A 20,521-nucleotide genomic window follows, 5' to 3' on the forward strand; every position below is an offset into this window, starting at 1 on the left:
TCAGGAAGCCTGAAGAATTATTGTTCAAGAACAATTAAAGAAAAAATATATAATAGAAAGGTCTCTTGGGAGCAAAATATAAAGAAATTAGGGGGTAGCTCAAGACATTTGCACAGTACTGTACCTAACTTGCGGGCAAAAAAATTGAAACAATAGAATCAGTAAGCAGGTTTGTGTAATCTACCTTCAAACAAATTTCACACAAAGACCACAATTTTGACACATACGTTCCAAAAACATTTAATTTGCTTTAAGAAAGAAGGATTACAGTACACACTGATCCATTCAGGCAAGAGGTCACCAATTAGGAATAAATAACTGGCCATGTTAATACAAACTATGCTTCCTTTCTTTGTACAGCTGCTAAAAGAACAAATGAAGCCACTAATAATCATAACATGACGTTGTCTTGTGGATCTCTAAAAAACTTTTTAGAAACATTTATCTTAATTTCTTTATTAAACATTAACAACAACTTTAGATTCATAGTTAGGCAAGTAGAGAAGAAAGCAGCTAATCTCATGCTCACGATTCCTGTTCCCTTTTTGTGAAGACGTTTTAAGGTAAAGTTGTCCTTTCAGTATCTGATTTGTGTCGTTTTGCCAAAGCATTCCCTCAACTAAATGTCACAAAACCTGACTTGTTCTGGACTTCACTGGCAGCTATTACCATCCAGTGACTCATGGCATTGTTACACCAGTATTAGGCACTAGGGGTGAGTGTGGCATTGCTGCCCAAAGGTGAAACAGCCTCAGGTCCAGACTCCAGAAGTAACTCAGTTCCTGACTTGTGGTTTTGAACCATCTGAAGAACGCACCAAACAGACTACCAATCAGTGTCTTCAAACAATCATAATCTTCAACCCGAGCAAGTATAAAAGCATGTTCTGAAGCTTATTATACAAATTCCCCTTTTAAGGTGTGCTGTGTGAAAACAGTCAAGTAATACCACGAGTGAAAGACCTAGTATTGTGCATTTAGTGGCATTCCACTGTCACAAAAAAGGTTGCACTCCCACACTTAGACCTGCTGTGGAAGAACTACTGATATAGCTTTATAGAATATAGATTTTTCTTTAATAAGGACATCACATTGTTAATAAAATATAACCTGTAATAAGGCCATGTTGAGCGTGAGCACAAACAAAGGCACCTTGATGAAAGTGTGGTTTGATTTACTGTCCTTTTCATTACTTTTGGCACATTTTTGGGGAATATTAAGGTCATGGTTGATTTCCTGGCGCTCTGCTCTAACCCAGAGGTATCTGCTACAAAGCAGGAAACCCTGATGCCTCCTATTTGTCTATATAGAAAATAAACAAGGAAAATGTCAAAACAAGCCCCTTTTCTATTACTTAAAAAATAAATGTGTCAGCCTATATATACTCTTCTGAAAGTAAGCCGTTTTGGTCCTCTAATATCAAAATGTACAAAACGTTACAGCTCTTTGTTACACTTTAGGAAAACTGAGACAAAAGGAGGAGATTGTTTGTCACAAAAACAATCTTGATTAGCTGTAGAGGGAAGAAAAAAAGAAATGGTGAAGAATGAAGACCAGGCTCCCCCGTTTGAAGATTTGTGAATTAGCCCGAACGATCGCCCTTTGAGGGCACGTCTGAAGGAGTTTTTCACACATTCACGTCATATGGGAATAACCTCAGTGGCAACATAATTACATGCAACCTCATGGTAAAATTCAGCAGAATGTTGTTGCTCGTGGTATATGTTTGTCAGCAATGAGAACATAAGTATTCTTCTTATGAAATCTTAAGAATACTAATTACAACACAATTCATGTGGAAGAAATAGTTAATTTGGTTTAATAGATTTGAAAGTAAAATATTGCAGATTATTACTGAACGATCTGAATGGTAGGAAATTCATCCATAAAAGAAAAGAAGGAAAAGAAAGAGCAGTGCTGAAGTGAACTGAAAGCTGAGGTGACCACCATTTTCAAGTAAGCATCTGCTGCATTTCCCATATGATTTGAATGCAGCGCTGTTTTTTGTTTGTTTTTTGCTTGAAGAGGCAGAGTCAGAACTGTTGCTTCGGCAGAGGGAGGTGGGCAGGGGTTAGAAGTATGGAACGGCCGTTAGTTTGTACCACTTGACCGTCTCGTTGCTGAGGTCAAAGTCTTTGAGCCTGAGCGTAATGCCACCCAGGAAGTAGTTCTCACGCAGCGACTCAGCACTGAGCACGCTCAGCTGCAGCTCCCGAAGGCCCAGAGTTTCTTTGCTGTAGCCGCTGTACACCAGCTGTGGAAGAAGAGAATGGAAAAGTTAGCAAAGTGAGTGTCTTTAGGCAGCTGACCATGAAGTTCTTGGATTTCAGTACCTCAGTAGAACATCTTCATATCAAAAATAAATCTGTAAATATCAAAATAGTCTAACATTTTTACGATCATGGTTCTTAACAATGCCATACTAGATAATAAATATAGCTTATAGTATTTCCTAACCATCTCATTGAAGGTAGGATTCCTGGTTTTCCTTGAGATCTTTGTCTTGCGTTTGGAAGTCTTGTGTGGATCTGGAAGCAGGTAAGTCTTCACATACGGGTTGGGATCTGTTCCATCTTCAGAAACCTGACAGGAAAGAGACGGGTTAATTGTATGACAACAGAGAGAAATAGAAAAAGAATGAAATGACATGAACGGATCAAAACAGTATTTTAAAATATATATTTAATTCTTGAAGCCTACCAGGTCTCTGATGTGCATGACCATGATGAATAGAGTACTATTCCTGTAGGAGATTGACAGCTTCACTTCTCCTTCCACCCGACCAGAAGTGGGACTCAGTGGAGGCTCTGCAACAGTCACACGCCACACATAACTCTCATGAATCTGGATGCATGCAAATGCATTTTAAAATGCATATGCATTTTAAAATGCATATGCATTTTAAAATGCATATGCATTTTAAATTTTTATTCAATGAACCATTAAATATTTTTGCCTACAAACTCAGAGTGACTTGACAAACTGGTAAATTACTTGTCGATATTTATAAACAGTACATGGCTTAATGATACCACAGTAATGAAAGCAAAAGCACAAACAGTGTCAAGAAAATGACAAACAGTAAATGGAAATGAAAAGTGATGGTATTTACCAGGTGCTTTGGCCATGGCATCCACACCTTCTGTCTTGTCATCCCGCGCAATTGGATGAAAGAATGTGTAGATCAGGTCACACTAGAAGAAGACCAGAAAGACTGAAAATCTATTCCTGATTACTATCATTCCAGTATACGGAGTGTGTTTGTTTGTGTGTGTGCATACCTGGGTAACCTCTGTGGAGCTTCTCATCAGGTTGTGGACATAGTTATTGAGCTCCAGCTTCCTCTTGGCTGCTACTTCTTTAATTTGGCTTCGGCCAAGCACCATTTTGCTGGGGAAACTAGAGAAAAAGAGAAGCAAGGTATGATTAGCCGATCTACTTTACAGAATCTGATGTAACACTTAGACCGGCAGTCACAACACTGATTACAAAAACAAAACAAAACACCAATTCATTATTAGGCTTACAGCAGGATGGCATTTTGGGAGTGTTAGCGAAGATTGCATCATCTCCAAAACATGATAATTAACTGGCCAGTTCACTATCTTACAGGTTTTAATTAGATTGATGACATTGTTGGATGATAAGGGAGTAAGCGGGTGGTGACAAAACTACCTTGGCAGCTTCCAGAGAGGGAAGAGGATAGTCAGTTTATTGTGGAGCTCTTGAAACTCGTCAAAAGTGCGGAAGACAAACTGTGGCTCATTCTGACCTTCCCTCAGGAGTCTCACCACATAGATCTGCACAGAGCGGAGAAACAGCCAGTTTACAGTTTGGGCAAAATCCAGTATGAGACGAAAAAGGAAAATCGAAAACAAAATGAGACTTCACTGGTGCTCACATAGTGCTTGTCTGGGTTATATCTCTTCTGAAAGGAGAAGATGGAGGCGTGGACGATGCGTCCCTCTTGTTTCAGAGTATATGTCTTCGGGGAGAAAGAGAGGATTGGCTCGTCATTGGCCGGCAGACCAGAGAATCGTAGCTGGGCAAGGTTGTGGATGAAGAAGTTGAACTTGGTGGCCACACTTCCTAGACTGGACTCTATGAGCCTGGGACAGTTAGAAAATAAGGGGAGGAAATCTGCATTAGATCAGGTGAAAATGAAACTAAATATTTAACATGCCAAAGACACAATTTTTAACTATGCTCCCTTGACCTTTGGCTATGTGAAGAAATAAACATTCAAAGCACATTTCCAGTTTCAATCCAGTCTGACTGGTCTTTCAAAAAACAAGCATGCCTTGTTCTGGTTGTACTTTTGTTGTGTTGTTGCATAGCGAGATAGCAGCTATTCCTGTTTTGCTCCTAATCATGTACTGCCACCTGGTGGACTTTTAGTATCTGACATCATAAACTGTACACTAAAGTATATCTTGCTACAAAACCTGCCACGTAGAGTGGAATGAATCAGAGAAAAGTATTAAAGTTGAACAAAAATGTGCTAAAAACCCCCCCCCAAACAATAAACATGTCAAAATGTTTTTAGTTTTGTTTTTTGGACTGGAGGAGAAAGATGTTAATACATTTACCTGGTAAAGAAGATGGTGGCTTCAGCATCTGTGTTGTGTGGCTGCAGTGCATCAAACACATACTTTAAATCTTGAGAGCCGGTCAGCTCTGGGAGACCTGATGACATCATCTACAACAGACAGAGAAACACATGCCTGATATTTGAGGTGAATACCACTTGGTGACTTTTTTTGAGTTATCTGAAGTAGTTTTCTGCATGTTGGCCCACTTATTACTCAGAACTTTCTAACTCTGCTGTGTGTTCAGTTTGGAATATGTGCTTACTGGTGCTGCTTAATTGCACCGACAGGTGTGTCTACTATTTTGTTTGTCCAATGTATAATCAGCGAGGTCAGGCAAAGAATCAGTATAATTCAGTTCAGTTCAGTGACACCAAGACTGTCTCCGTTAGAAATGCAATAAACAGAAGTCTTTTCACTTAAGCAGAGCCTCTAAGTTTATTGCACACAAATTTCTAGGACAGAGAGGCGTTGATTTATTATGAATGCTCTTGGTTTGCATATCTTGTTATTTTGGCTCTTGCAGGTGTAAAAGAAAACAAGGTGACAAAAAGGAGGCCAATACCAGTAATAGGGACAGATGAAGATGTTAAATGGCACAGTCAGCAGTACAAAAGTACAAGAACAAAACTCGTTTTACCATCAATGTGTGTATGAACAGCTAGAGTGCTATGTACTATGCACATGTGTGTATGTACTCGGGCTTGTTTGTTTTGTTTTCTCTCTCACCAGTGACAACAAGTTAAGGAAAAGCCCGGAGTTCTTGCGGATGAGGTTGTAGGCTTGGCAACACAGGTCCACAAACAGCTGGAAGCGGCTGGTGGGCCGCTCGCCTCCGTTAATGACGTACGCCATGTCAGAGGTCAGAACAAACGGAGCTCGGTCTCTGATGGGAAAAAAGGGTGGAGACAAGATTTGACATCAGCTTCTCATAAAAGAGCAAAAAGTTTTTCATCACTTGTTTAAACCTCTGGGAAAACATGGCCTAAATTGACATCCTCCCTCACGTAAAACACTAAAAAAGGAGTATGTATGAATTAATACATAAATAAATAAATGAATGTATAAACATTTCAGCAAGAAAATGTTCCAAGGCCAAAAATAGAAGAGTGTAGTTGTAACAGAGCCAACCTGGACACTGTGTGAAAATCTCAGTTAAGAATCAGGTCATGACTGAAAACACACATTAATCTTACTGTGCTCAAAGTCATTATCCTCTGCTCCTGAAATACAGTCACCCACAAAGGAATTGTGGGGCCTTTGAGCACAGGGATGTACTCTAATATCTTACTATGCACAAAGTCTTCGGTGGGGTAGGTATATAATTTTTCGGGATTTGTTTGTTTTTTCACCTCATTTTGGGTGCTTGACATACCTTTCATCCATAAAAGTGAAGATCACACTTTTTAAATTGTTTGTGACAACTTAACACATTAGTTCTAAAGGCACTCAAAACAAACAACAACCAAAAAACACCTGTGTGCTGTGGGAGTCCCCTGGGAACTACGAGGGTTGTAAATCAATCATATCACTACGGCACACCTTCAAAACTTGATAGCGCGACAAAGCATCCTTTATCTATAGCAATTTCACACTTGCATCCATGATACATGTGAGATTTGATCATCACCTCTTGAAGCTGCCAAACATCTGGGCATGGCCCAGGAATTTGCCAAAGTCGATGTGAAACATGTGACCAGTGGAGCGCAGCATGATATTATCATTATGACGATCACAGATGCCAAGCACGTAGGTTGCAACACAGCATCCAGCACAAGAGTAGATGAAGTTCTCCGAAGCCTAAAGGAGAGGAGAAAAGGGTATTTTAAGCATGGCTAAATAAAGCGAGTACTGCAATGAAATTTAAAAAAAAAAAAAAAAGGTTGCATGTTTGGATTAAGGATTCACATTTATAAGGGTCAAAGGTCAAACAGACTAACAAGTGCTTTAAATTTCATGAGAATATGTATCACCTTCTCATACTCATCCTCAGCGGGGTTGTACTTGCGAAGCCATTCTGCCAGTGGTTTGTCCTTAAAAGATCCTGTCACGCCGTACTCCACCTGGATCTTTCTGAGGGTGTCAGAAGAAGGCACCAACTCTACCATACCTACACAACAGCAAATCTTTTATTAACACTACACTGGCTATATAGTATATTTAACTGTAAATGTGGTAATTGGTTTACTCAACAAATTAGCTACATGGCAGGAATGCTTTCTAATAATGCTAGGAGCAATTTCAGATTAAACAGACAAAAAGGTGTAGGAGTATTTTTAGTACACATGTGTGCTTGGTTTGTAAATGGATATTTAAAGCCGACTGACGGGAGTGTGTCTTTATGTGCTTGTCTGTTACCTTTGTCCTTGCCAGTGGAGATGCATTTGAAATTTACAATGCGGAGGTCTAGACCCTCCTGCAGCCAGATTCGGTCCATGATGCGAATCATCTGCAGAGCCAGCATGTCCTGCCTCAGGTCTTCTCCGACCTGATGCATGCAGGTAGATCAAGAGAGAGCTAGTTTATACACACATAGGGAATCTTTTCTACTCTGTGCAATAAGTCTTTACAAAATTTGTCAATCAGAGAATCCTTAGCACTCCATTTTTTAGTTCAGTATAGTATTTATTTAAATACCTTGCACTGTTTCTTACAGTAAGCACACTATACACAAGAGTAATTACATATTATTTTTACCCATTTTTATTTTATTGAGGCACTTTAATTATCAAATCATTTGTTTTGTTATTCTTTTTCTGTTGAGATATTTAATTTTTTAAAAATACATTATTTTGTTTTTTTATTAAGCCACTTCATTTTGCATTTGTTGTTTGAGTAAACTGTATCTATCAATTACTGGCTGGTTTAAACTTCAGCCACCAGGGGGTGCAGTGTTCATATCAAGACTATGTAAACAGTTACAACATGTTTGTGTGCTACTGTGGGCTCCACTCATAAAACATGGAAACATGCATGAAAGACACACTCGAACCTGTTCTCAGGCGTTGTTTGACTTGCTGATCAGTGTACTCATTTTCAGCATTTTACATTGGGCGTGTGTGATTGTGTGTCTGCGCATACACTACCTTGAACATAACATTGATCTCTTCTCCCAAGGGGTCGGCGTTGACCAATGCCAGTTTGAGGGGAACAGCGTTGGAGTTGAAGAAGGAACAGGCCTACACACAAACAGCAATATCCTCTGCATTACATCACACTGTTATGTTGTCTTCCGAGACACATCCCAAAGTGATTTAGTGATTAGTGATTTCTCTACGGTTTTGATTTATTCGAGGATGTTTTTAAACCTGCATGTTACTCGGAAAAGACAGCCTGTGAACATTTAGCATTTTCTGAAATGTTATCATCCAGTAACTTCAGCAGGATAAACAAAGTAATGACTTTGAATAATGTAAAGACACTTATATATTAATTTTTTTTAAATTGTGAAAAATCATGCCTGCATAAATCATACAAGCTATATAAAAGGTACAGCAAGGTTTTGATTAAGGCTCACAGGATGGGGGCTCACACTGGCAGCTGTCATTTTTGTCGTGGTTTGTAGTTGATACCATAAGAGAAAGTAGCTGTAGCATTTCTTAATACAAGCTACATTTACCAGTGCTAGAAAGCTTTATTGTGCAGTGGTTGGTGGAAGAGAGTGGCTACAATTAGTCCGGTTCAGGACTTCTTCATCAAATCATAATGTGCACAGTAGTACATTTTGTCCTTTTTGCATTCAAGAGGACAGAAAATGTTAACAAAGACCAAACTTTGAGAGCCATGGATGTAAATCTTAATATAAATTTATATTTAATTGCAAATTAACTTATAGCTGGCAAAGCTGAAAGCTAAAATGTGCAGATGGAGGCAGGCAGCATGAGTCACCAAATGTAATCCTTTGTGTCTCATCTCTCACAATTCCCATTGTGCCAAGCAGTGATCCTCCTCTTACTTAGAAGAGTACAGCATTTACAGAAGTATAAATACATCATTTAGGGGATCTCATTAACCATGATAACCATCTCTGTAATATTTTGGAACATTTGTTCACATGCTTTATATTTTGTTCAAGTTGTAACTTAAGAAGCTCATTTCTTCAATTGTTTGAACTGAAACATTTACAGCAGCAAAATTCAGTTGAGGTTTTCTTCTATTCCTGCTCTGTGGTTGGTTCCATTAAACGATTATTTTATTTATTCTCTACACTTGATAATTTTGTCATCAGATATAGTCAGTATAGTGTAAAAGGTCTGCTGAGCTGGATACAATTTTAAACAACGCATAGTTAATGCATAGAGCGCAATCCTTTTTCTTCAGGTACAGCTAATGGTTTCAGATAATTGTTTAACTGTGTTTGTGTGTGTTACCTTAATGTTTAGCTCCTTTGCCACCAGACTGGGGCTGAGGGGCAGTCGGCAGCTGTTCCTCTGAAAGAAGTTCTGAATGTTTTCAAGGCCCTCCTGGAGTGCAACCTAACAAACGCAAACATGCAGATAGGTAAATACACATACACGTTTAGAAAGGACATTCTACATGGCCTTTAACACACGCACGAACACACATGTGCACATGCTAACCTGTCGTGTAGATCCACCAGCCTGTCGGACCCTCTCAGCAACGGCTCCCAGCAGCGTGACCAAGTGAGTCTGCTTCTCCAGCTCTGCCCTCAGCCTGGCTCCGCACAGACACAGCAGGACACCCAGCACCCGCTCATAGCGCTGTCCCCAGGTGGAATCTTGCACAGCATCCTTTAGCAGCCTGCAACCATTGTAGATATGGTGATGACCACTTTTTAAAATACATTTTCTTCACATCTATCACATGATTTCTCATATACATGTTCTTAAAGTCTTTAGGATTGTAATTTTTATTTATTTTTTGGCTGTACACTTACCAATAGAGGTAGTGTGCTATGTTTATGTTGCCTTGTGCTCTGGACAGCAAGAACATGACGAGGGCGTTTTTTAGGTGACACTCAAACTTTATTGCCTGGTGGGCATATGAGGAAACAAAAAACAGACTTTGAATTTTAACTGAAGGAATTGTGAGTGAGCACATGAGAAAAAGAATTTTAATAAAGAGGGAATAAATAGATTTAAAGTGGATGTAAAGCACATATTTTAGTGCAGACCTTTGTACATATAGCTATACCTGTACGAGCTGTGGCAGGTAGTCAGCCAGCTGATCATCGCTGCTCTTCTCAATCCAACTAACAGCCACGCTTCTCACCTCAGTATCTGCAAACCTACACAAACATACATTACAATGAGAGATGGGAGACAACGCACACATTCTATCCTCCTTTATATAAGTAAGGAATTTTTGTATTTGTAAAAATCTGTGTGTGTCTAAGTACTGAGCTCACGCCGTACTTTGAGTCAAGTAGCTCCAGCGCTGTTACGGGGGGCAGGGTGGGCCAGTGGTGCAGCAGGGAGTGAATATGAGCCATGCTGGCCCAGTCCCAGCTGGGCGCACTGGCCAGTACCTTAGGGAGGCTGCTGGGGTGGTCCCTCCGACAGTGGAGCCTATGGTCCCACAGCAGCTGGTGGTCTGCTCGCTTCAGCCTGGGGACAAAGGAGGAGGAGGGGGGGGGGGGGGGGGGGGGGGATATGTCTAAATGCTGTTTACATAAAATTAAAAGAAAGACTTCAACTCAAAAGTTTTTGAGTTACACACGTGTTTAAAAAGATTTGGTCATGACATCTCAAAACTCAGAAATCTCAAAATTATTAAAGACTCAAAAGTGATATTTAAAACAGAGACTGGGCCCTGTCAGCAGAATCCTACATAATGCAAAGCGAGCAATAAAATCTCTATAGTTGCAATGCACGTTTAAACAGGAAACTGAACACAAATTGGAAGGACTTCCTCCTTTTATGGTTACATATCTGTCGCATGTTTCACTAAGGTCGACTGCTAGTCCCTGAAAGACAACTAAATCACTTTTTGATGCTCTGCTTTAAACCCAAATCCTGGAGATTACTCTACTCCCCCCCCCCCCCCCCCCCGACCCCTCAAATAAAAAACTCCAACTTGTACCTGACCCCGACCTTCCAGTAGTAAATAACAATTAAACTGCCTGCTTCAGGGAGTAAAGGAGTGTTGCACACACAAAAAAGACAGCTCCCGCTAAATAAGCACTGATGTGGCTCCACAAGCCCTGTGTCCACAGAGGCTACAGAAATGAATGGACAGGACAGCAAACAGGCGGTGAGAGCCCAGTGAGAGAGAGCTCTGCGTTAAAGTGCCGGTTGAGTCTCGCGGATGTTGGCAGCGTGGAGAGGAGATTTGGCTGGCAGCAGGCATAAGAGAGCATTTAACTGGGCCCGTAGCAGCTGGATGAACACAGACACGCTGGAGCAGACAACAGAGAGGCATGTACTGGGAACTGTGGCTGGCAAAGTCAGCAGCATCTTTTTAAAATCCCTTCTTAAATCTATTAAGTCTAATGGATTTTAGGTGGCCTGAAAGAAAGCCAAAAAGCTGCCTGCTTAATGGGAGACTTAACTAGAAATACTCTTTCTGTGCATATCTTTTTAAACTCTCATAACCCCAAGCACTGCAAGTCTAGTACAAGCCTAACTGGCATCAAAAGGGCAACGATTAGAATTTGAAAGCGTATACATTAAATTTGATGAGGTGAATTCTATTACAAAGACTGCCTTACACATCCTATTTATAAGCTTTAGAGTCATTTATCCATTTGCATGAAAAGAAAAAAAAAACAAGGAAAAAATTAATAAAAAGAATATTGGGTTTTGTTGGATTTTGGACATATGAAGACAAAATAATTACAAAAATTGAGAAGTTATTAAATGCAGTAGTTGCTTTGAGCCTCTTGAATAACATCTGTTACGTGCATCAGGCTGAGTAACTCCAAGACTCGCTCTCTAGTGGTTTTAACTGATATCAGTGCTTTTATTTGACACCGCAAAATGCTGATACATTAACTGTTAAATACTTCTGAATTCTGCATTACAATCTTTCCCTTATACTTTAGAAAAACACAGGGAATAATCTCCTACCCAAAATTGGAAGCTCGGCTGCAAATTTTCTCCAGTTTTCGTCGGAGGTCAGGGTCCAGCTCCTCCAGTGTGTGGGGCTCAGGGCTGGGGGCTTCTTTGGGTCCAACATACAAAACATCCACTGGTGAGTTGGGGAAGTTCACCTGAAGGTAACAAAAAAACACCAGAGCAGGGCTCAGTTTATTAATAGGACTAAATTTTTAAGCGGAAAGAAATTTTGAATCAAGGTGTACAGCAACCTCACATATTTCTGCAGAGGAACTTGCACACCAGTATCTACTTGTCTTTTAAAGATATTCTCAACAAGCAAAAGCTGAAGATGTCTGCAATCACCAGGAAAGCTACAAAGTGTCTGTTGATGTTTAGGGGTCCAATACTTTAGGCAGTCATTGCCGGCAACAGATTTTCTACTAAACGTGATGATCCTGTTTGACTTAAAATGTGTCCAGTTGGTTGTAAACAACTACAGATGTACTATATGTTAATCCAACACACTGTTCTTTGTATTTGATGTAAAATGACTTAGTTCAGCATCATGAACAGCAGTGCTAATACCAATCATATGCAATCATGTTTCCAAAGAACATTTGTGATAAAAAAAAAAAAGATAAAATAAATAAGATGTAATGATTTGCACTACAAAGAAAATACATCAAAAATGGAAACTTAAAAAAAAAAAAAAGAAAAAAGATAGTTGGGAAGAAGTCTGCACTAATGTTGTTGCCAACCTGCAGTACGATTCTTTCTGTTGGTACCCTCTTGCGGCTGCCTGCAGAGCTGGCAGCAGCGGCTGCTCCCTGGGCAGACGTCCACAGACACAACAGTCGGGTGCCCCTAGCAAGCACTCTGCAAAAACAGTCGGCAATAAACAACAAGAGCAAGCAATCCTAAGAAGAATGGCAAGAATATAAAGTTTTATGATCCTTTAATGTTAATTTCTGGCTTGCTAATTTTTTTTATATTTTTTGTTTTAGAGATTCAAAAAAGTAAAAGTTCCTTTACTTTCATCGATTACTTTTAGTGATTAAAATAACATGTAATAATACAGAACGTGTGATAACTAATATGAACATACTAGGTAAAATAAGTGAAAAACATTAAAACATAGGTACAGCCTTTACCGGCTGCTCTTCTTTCCTCACCGTCTGAAATCAAAGAGTGGCATTGAGACCTTGCCCAGCAGCTCTGGGGCTTTCCTTTGCTTGTTTGAGTCTGGGGAGCCACTGGCATTCTGATTCAGCACCCCAAACAGAGCCAGGCTCAGTATGGACTCCAGTGGGAGCACAGCTACTGCTATGGGGAAATTGATCCTTGGACAGACAAAAAGCAGTGTCAGCAGCATGGACAGACAATAATATTACATTATTGTTTGAAAAAACAGAGAAAGAAAGTGAATTGAGTACACTGAAAAGGAAAGACTTACAGTTCATCCCATTTGATGTGGTAGAAGAAGCTCTTATACGTGCCCACTCTCTTGGACTGGACTGGTTTAAACAAGTTCTTGCCATTGTGGGTGAGGGAACACACCAGGAAGTACTTCTCGTAACTGAAACAACCCCAGAAAACGTGTGGTTATTTGTCCACAACTAACTGCATATTCTACTGAACACAGAAAACATTGGGCAAAACACGGAGTTCTATCTAGTAGAACTCTAGTAGTCTGTTGATGGCATGTTGCTAGAATAAAGGTATAAAAAAAAAAGTCATCCAGTATTTAATTTTTCACACAGGTCTGTTTTCAAAAAGTGATTTCCACACGTGCACCAGAGCATGTCTTTTCTACCTAACAGAGAGAATGTAAATTTGAATGGCAATGATTGAAATTGAAGGTGTCGAGTGGATGCCACATGTCCTGTCTCCAACACAATCTAATTGGCGTTTTCAGTAATGACCTTGAGTCTGATGCAGACCATATTCTGTTGTATACTAAATAAATAAAATATACATGTAAATAAAAGAAAACTGATAATGTATTTTCACTACAATCAGCCTGATCTGCTGCTCAGAGCCATCTGTGCTGGCAGCTCTACCACTAGCCGTGGTGTCTCAATATGCTGGCTTCTACTGACACTCCAGATGGAGGACATGCTAGCAACAACAATGCCAAACGCTCAGCTTCAGTAAGGCAGCACTGGTATAACACCACAACACAAACATACTTAGCCACTAATCTGGGACCAGAAATATTGGAATCACTGTGTCCCTCTGCTATAAATATTTTTGGAGGGATCCTCGGAATAACTGTCACTGCAGCAATGTTTGGTGCTGGCTTAAAACAGCTGCTGGAAGAGGCCAAACCAGAGTAAACAGGCCTGTTATTAGACAGTTCCTCTCTTTATAAAAGGCCTAAACGGATGACCAGAAAATTACTATTGAAGGCACACTGCAACAATCCAAAATGATAGATTAAAAACTCTTCCCGTCTTACAGTCAGGGTTACAGCTCCTTTTTTCTTTGATAAGAGCATACAAATTCTTTTCAGATCTTTAGAGATCCTAACGTGGAGGGGGCTTGTCAGAAACGCCCTGATGCTGTTCACCAATGCGTGACAGAGCTGGGAACAGAAAATTCGGTTCAACTGTGTTCCAGACGCACTGAAACTGGACACTGGCATGGAAAAATAAGACACGGGGAGCAACACCAGTGCCATTTGTTTAGTAGAAGAAAACAAGACATTCTGTGACAGTACAGTTTAAGTGACTACTGCTTATTCTGGCACCAATGAAATATGCTCCTCATTCCTAGCTGCTAAACAAATTGTTACTCTATAACACCACATTTGTTGAATCTTATATTGCTATTTGCTAAAAGAGAATTTATCGCTTCTTTGTTCTTGTAAGCATTGCATGCACCTGCAAAATGAAGCAATTATAACTTCAAACTGCTTTCCACCACCTTCTGTCTTTCTTTGATCTTATTTTGCATAAGTAAAACTGGGTGAAGTGTGGGTGGTACTAATAAAACCAAGCAAGTGGGTGATTGTTCATCCATTTGTTCTTACCTAAAAGTTTTAATTATCCTACAGGAAAGAATAAAGTTGTTCAAAACAGCAGCCTTGATAAGGTTTGGTAGAAAATAAAATGTTTTGTTGCAACAAACTTTCAACTTCAGGTTTCATGTGGCTTTCAGCTGTATGCACAAATGACCAGCAACTGGATTATAACAAAGAAAATGCAGATGAAAATGAGAGATCTGTACTTTGTAAAGTGTGACCTACTGTATCAGCAAGCAGGAGTTAGTTTGTTACAAACACCCAAAACATGTAGATTTAATAGGTGTCCCGCATAAATATAATCACCCCACCCAGTATGTTTATATTCAGATCTGCATTCATCCACTGACTGCTTACCTGCTGACCCAGTTGGCTGGTATGCCGTGCAAGGCAAACAGTGTGAACTGAAGGTGGTCTGTGGTGCCAGAAGCTTCTTTGCTTCTCTTCACTTCCACAGCGTCTCCATCGGTAACCTGGGGCAATGGAGGGGAGTGGAAGGAGGAGGATGGAGAGGAGAAGGAGCGCAGGTAGAGCTTGGCCAGGTCATAGATGGCCTGTGTTAGCAACGCCATGCTTTCCTCCACAGGACTGGTGAGACCTGTGGATCCATGTTAGGTCAATATGTTATTAACAATGCATCTACAGCTCACTGTTGCAGTGTATTATAGATGGGAGAGCAAACACAGTACATGATTTTAACTTCATTTTCCTTAGACTGCAAATAATTTGCCAAAATTGTAACACTTTTCAACAAAAGCTGTTTCATCGTAAGGGGTGACAAAGAACTTTGAGCTGAGCTGTTTGAGTCTCACTGTATATTATTTATAGAACTTACCATTTGATGACTGGCCAGATGATGTCAATCCCATCTAGAAAGGAAAGCATGTTGGTCTTAGAAAGGCAAATGAAACTAAGCAATGGTATGAATGAGCTAGCGTGTGTGTGTGTGTGTGTGTGAAGTATATATGAAGAACGAACCATGGGTGAGCGTGTCCTGGGTAAATTGACAGAGTGTCTTAGTCTTTTGACTGCCTCTGTGATGGCTTGGGTCTCCACCTCATCTAAAGCACAGCACATGTTCTTTACAGTCTGCACCAGCCGATCCACTGTCTTATACTGGGTACTCTAAACAGAGACACAGAGCAGGTTAGTACAGCAACAAACTTCTGCATGCTAAAATTGCATCATTTAGTAAACATTATTTCGTTCTGGAGAAGGTAGCTCAAACACATCTTGAAGCACTCATCAGCAACATGCCAGTTTTAGGGTTGTATTGTCTCACTCCCCCATTCAGGCTGCATTCAATTAACTCACAACAACAAGCAATGGCTGAAAAACATTTTTGTAGAAAACTGCCTTCCAAGAATGACCTGGTTTACTAACACGCATTTCAACAGACACAAAAACGGGCAGGGAATTTGAAAACAATGTTTGGGGTATTTTACGACATTATTAGTTTTTATTAGACTAAACTTTGAATTTTTTTTTTTTAAACAAACTACCATCCTAATCATTTAACAATATTTTCTCTAATTGCACGTACCTCATTCTGTAGACAGATGTTGACTTGATTGTGATAGCCTTCCAAATAATCAGCCAGACCTTGTCTTCATGAAGAGACACAGATATTAGGCGTGATCAAACAGTTCTTGAATCAGAGACATTGAAAAAGACACAAAAAAATCCCCCTCCAAAAACAGATGAACCTCATGTGATTTAAATTTGGCGAATCCCTCCATCAAGACAATCTTCTTGCTGACTTTTGCTTTTAGTGCAGCTGCCATTTCTAGATCGCTCTGTGAACATTCTGCTTGTGTGTCCCTCCACTGTTTTAAAACCATTACCTTTCAACTTAATTTCCATTTTGGGGAACGTGATGAAGTAGTAGGGATACAAGTCTGGTGAGCAAGATGGGACAACTGTGCTTATGTGGCAAAAAAACAAGAAAAAAACAAAACAAAAATCATATTTGTTTTCAATGAGTCATGTTTGACAAGTGCTATAGTTCTTCTCCCTTAGACACCTCAGGAAATTACATAGGCAACATCATCACAGTGCTGCCTTCTTCTCTTTGAATGAAAGCTGCTGAAAAGTGCTCCATTCAGAGCTGGGGACTAAATTTTCAACACCATTTGATGAATGTATATTTGCTCTTGGCATACATTTGAGAACCAGAGTGCAGAATGGCAGAGTGCACAGTAAAAAAGGGGTGAGAAAGAGACTCCCAGGGAGCAGTCTAAAAATAGCAGCAGCAGTGGAAGCCACCCAGAGGAGAAGTAGACTTTGAAAGAAAGCCAAATTAATATCAGGTAGAGTTTATGTTTCTTCTGGGGGTTTTTTAAAGGCAGGCTTCAATTATTTTTTTAATCACATCTAACTTTTCTGGAAAGAGCCAAGAGAGGATTTAAAATAAGTAAAATAACAGTAGGAGTGAAAATACAGGACTAATCATCAACTGAAAATGGAATACTAAGTCTGCTTGTTCTGAAGTTGTTTGTGACATTTCTAACTAATGTAGGATGCTCAGACCTTGTGACATTCTCCTTAAAAGGCCTCTCCACCAGGCCCAGGTGCTTCTCTAAGTTTATGGTAGACTTGTCATCTTCTGCCTAAGTAAAAGAAGGAAAACAGCAACAGTCTATCAACCAAAAGTATATCAGTCAAAACACGATTTTACCATATGAAGACTGCATGTTGTTGGTTTTCAGGAGTGGGTAAGGAGCCCATATGATAGGATGACAGAGTAACTCACAGTGCGTGCCAAGTCCCTTCTCATAGTTGAGTGAGAGAGCAGTTGTAATGTGATCTCATTCTCCCACTTCCTGCAGTTCTGAACGTACTCATGGCTGCCCAGGCTGTGTTTACTGTGGCACGTAGTGACAGATAAAAAGGGTTTAAATCAAAAAAGAAAAGAAAAAACAAACAATTATATGTTAATATTATAGAGCAGTTGTTGAAAACATTTTAAAGGAAGGTTTTAACAGAAAGGGGTTAACCCACTGATGGTGTATACATTTCTCTAAAAGACAAAATAATATTTGCTTATATTTGTGCCTATTTTTAGCAAATGGGCCATTCAATGAAAACAAAATCAATCAATGCCAGTGACAGAGTTACAGACCCTCGAAGAATAATTTCATCCCAGAGGTGGGATGAAATTTTGCACTTTTTTTCCCCAGCATTTTTTAACCACGATAATTTCTTAACTACAGAAGATAGACATATTTAATGTTCAGGGCTAAAAAACATTTGTAAGCTCTGTTAAAAACAAAATAAATAAATCAGTATTTTTATACTCGCAGTGTCAGATTCTAAAGGGGAAAAAAAAGATTCCTTTTATATTTAAAGAATCCAAATCTCTGTTTCAATAACAAAACTGTGTCTGTGTGACAAAAACAAGCACTGGTACCTCACATATTTTTATCCATTTTTGATGAAAACTCTGAAAACTGTATTTTTGGTAAACTCTGTAGGATCATATTATCAAGTGGGATATGGTGCTGGTCAAAACAAGTTACCGTTCTCCTTAAAGGTTTTAAAACACATGTTGATACCAGACTCGTATTTTTTCTAATACAGTAAAAGTTTTCCTTGCTAGCTTACTATAAATTCCAATAATCCAAAGATGTAATCCATAATAAAAATACAAGCACTTAAACAACATATGTTTAAAAGTATAAAGTGATGGTTACATACATAATGATTTTACAGTAAATGGTATCGTAGTTCTGAGTGTAGCCAGTGCAAGATTATTAAGCTTTATTCCAGCAAACGGTCGTGCAACAAACACAGCATTAATTTAGCCAGCAACTGATGATGACAGATTAAACACGTTGCCAAGATAGGAGACTCACAGACAAAGAGATGAAAGAGAGAAACTGAGAAAGAGAGTAAAAAAATGGATGAGAAAATAAACTTATTAGAAACTCCTGGGAGAAGTGGCTTCTCACATGCCAGTGTATTAGAAATACTCACTTTTGTAGCACCTCCTCCCGGCCACAGACTTTGAGCAAATAGCTGGAGAAGTCTACCTTGTCCAAGTCATCATGGACCCAGCACAGAGTCTGACTGATCAACAGCTCCACTGGAGAACTCACTTAAGGAGAAAAAAAAAGGTATGAGAATTATCCAGAGACAATAATGAAGAAAAGAGAAGAAGGTAATCATGAAAGAGAGGTAAACGTGGAGCAGAGGCAAAAGATGGAAAGATCAACAGATGGAGAGGAAAAGGTAATTATGGAACAAAGCTGAGCACACGACCTACTGGGTTAGCATTAAAAAATACATTTGGAGCATTCTCAAAACAATTCACCACAGCATACCTGACAAACAAAAAAAAGACTAATTTGAATTAGAAAGATTAAAAGGTAAATAGCCAGTTCCAGTTGCTTTTTTTGTGAGACTTGACCACAATACGTTTCTGAGGCTGTTAAAAAGCTGTTTTTGCAGGTGTAGGAACCGAACTCTAAATCTTATAGTGATCAAAATTCCTTTCTAACCACAAAACACATCCTCCCAGGTTCTGAACAGTTCGTGTTTCATATTTCAAATCAAACCAGTTCTCGAATCAAAGGCATTACCGCAGAACGCTGTGAAATGATATTAAGGGGGATTCTAGGCATTTGCGTGTCCTACGATACCTGATGTATCAGGCCAAGCGAAGCTTAGGTGGAGAGCGTAACTTGACACACAGCAGATTATTCTGCTGTTTACCTTCTTCAACTGAGTTTTTAAGCACACTGAATATACATAAACACAGGCTGACAGATAAAAAGACAGACACAGACTCTTCACACACAGAAACATCTAGACGTTGGATTAAGCACACATGCTCAGGTTACTTAAAAGAAGTTCATATTGACACACACGGAGCTGGACCACCCCTGCCTAAAGCAATAACACACCACCCTCCACCCTTTGGAGGAATGGTGAGGCTTTTCTTGCTGCTTAAGCAAGCACTGCAATGCCTGTGTGGCAATGGTGGTCATATATGTGCTACAAGAGCATTTTATAACAATGCAATTACACAGACTATGCCTCATTTTGGAAGTATTCTGAACTGGTAATGGAATTCCCAGCGGGCATATTTGAGGGCACCAGTTACAAGAGGAGAACATTCCGAAATCACATGTTAACCATTTCACACATGACTGGGGAATGGTGTTGGTGGAGTCACACTCGAACAAAAATATTAATGGTTGATTTAGTGCACATGCACGCACGCGCACAGAACTGAAAACAAAGTGAGACCAACAAAAGTTACTTTTTGTTACAGTGCATGTCAAATCCCTTTTATGTAGAATCCGAGTAAGAGGGTCAGAAGTCACTCTACACTTGTTAAATCTACAAGGCAAAGATCGGAAAGGTGTGAAGAGAGGAAATAGAGATTTATATTTTTGTAACAAGTCCAATTGTCAGAGAGAATCAAAGAGGGGGAAAAAAAGAAGAAGAAAAAAAAGAAAAAGAGGCCCACAACAGCAAAGGGAAAACCACAATAAGAAGAAAAGTACCATGCTAAAACATAACAGAAAGTGGAAGAGTTTAAAGTTGATAATTAAAGCATACTGTATTAGTGATTCTATGATACTAAGAATTTCAGGCCAGCCATCCGTCCCATGGGGGCAGCAGCCTAAGAAGACCTCCAGACTGCCCATCTCCACAGCCACCTCCTGTAGCTATTATGGGGCGAACACCATGGCATTCTCAAGCCAGCTGAGAAATGTAATGTCACCAGTGTGTCCTGGGTCTAACCCAGGGCCTCATTTCAGTGGGACATGCCTAACACACCTGACCTAGGAGGCATCCTAGGCAGAGGGCCAAACAACCTCAACTGGAGAGCCCTGACAGCTTTCAGAGGAAACCAGTTTCCGTTGCTTGTATCCACGCTCTTATTCTTTCAGTCACTATCCACGG

General features: G+C 39.7%; 1 protein-coding gene across 2 annotated transcripts in view; it reads right to left on the reverse strand.

The window, feature by feature from the left end:
* Nucleotides 1-224: 224 nt before the first annotated feature.
* pik3c2a (phosphatidylinositol-4-phosphate 3-kinase, catalytic subunit type 2 alpha) overlaps nucleotides 225-20,521 on the reverse strand; it is a 41,685-nt gene continuing 21,388 nt past the window's right edge. For both annotated transcript variants that reach the window (XM_082539761.1, XM_082539762.1), the window contains exons 5-33: nucleotides 18,584-18,704; nucleotides 17,361-17,472; nucleotides 17,138-17,217; nucleotides 16,152-16,215; nucleotides 15,587-15,733; nucleotides 15,444-15,477; nucleotides 14,966-15,206; nucleotides 13,040-13,162; nucleotides 12,759-12,926; nucleotides 12,345-12,462; nucleotides 11,617-11,759; nucleotides 9,964-10,155; nucleotides 9,743-9,836; nucleotides 9,486-9,580; nucleotides 9,169-9,349; nucleotides 8,959-9,063; nucleotides 7,675-7,767; nucleotides 6,947-7,076; nucleotides 6,562-6,698; nucleotides 6,219-6,388; nucleotides 5,318-5,474; nucleotides 4,589-4,698; nucleotides 3,901-4,108; nucleotides 3,675-3,799; nucleotides 3,281-3,398; nucleotides 3,112-3,193; nucleotides 2,700-2,806; nucleotides 2,457-2,582; nucleotides 225-2,253 (exon numbers count right to left, since the gene is read on the reverse strand). In XM_082539761.1, the coding sequence (XP_082395887.1) occupies nucleotides 2,071-2,253; nucleotides 2,457-2,582; nucleotides 2,700-2,806; nucleotides 3,112-3,193; nucleotides 3,281-3,398; nucleotides 3,675-3,799; nucleotides 3,901-4,108; nucleotides 4,589-4,698; nucleotides 5,318-5,474; nucleotides 6,219-6,388; nucleotides 6,562-6,698; nucleotides 6,947-7,076; nucleotides 7,675-7,767; nucleotides 8,959-9,063; nucleotides 9,169-9,349; nucleotides 9,486-9,580; nucleotides 9,743-9,836; nucleotides 9,964-10,155; nucleotides 11,617-11,759; nucleotides 12,345-12,462; nucleotides 12,759-12,926; nucleotides 13,040-13,162; nucleotides 14,966-15,206; nucleotides 15,444-15,477; nucleotides 15,587-15,733; nucleotides 16,152-16,215; nucleotides 17,138-17,217; nucleotides 17,361-17,472; nucleotides 18,584-18,704 (3,764 nt within the window). In that variant the 3' untranslated portion in view covers nucleotides 225-2,070. The remainder of the gene's footprint in view (nucleotides 2,254-2,456; nucleotides 2,583-2,699; nucleotides 2,807-3,111; nucleotides 3,194-3,280; nucleotides 3,399-3,674; nucleotides 3,800-3,900; nucleotides 4,109-4,588; nucleotides 4,699-5,317; nucleotides 5,475-6,218; nucleotides 6,389-6,561; nucleotides 6,699-6,946; nucleotides 7,077-7,674; nucleotides 7,768-8,958; nucleotides 9,064-9,168; nucleotides 9,350-9,485; nucleotides 9,581-9,742; nucleotides 9,837-9,963; nucleotides 10,156-11,616; nucleotides 11,760-12,344; nucleotides 12,463-12,758; nucleotides 12,927-13,039; nucleotides 13,163-14,965; nucleotides 15,207-15,443; nucleotides 15,478-15,586; nucleotides 15,734-16,151; nucleotides 16,216-17,137; nucleotides 17,218-17,360; nucleotides 17,473-18,583; nucleotides 18,705-20,521) is intronic.

This window comes from Aulonocara stuartgranti (assembly GCF_965226115.1).
Source record: "Aulonocara stuartgranti genome assembly, chromosome: 7".
In the NCBI taxonomy this organism is placed as follows: Eukaryota; Metazoa; Chordata; class Actinopteri; order Cichliformes; family Cichlidae; genus Aulonocara; species Aulonocara stuartgranti.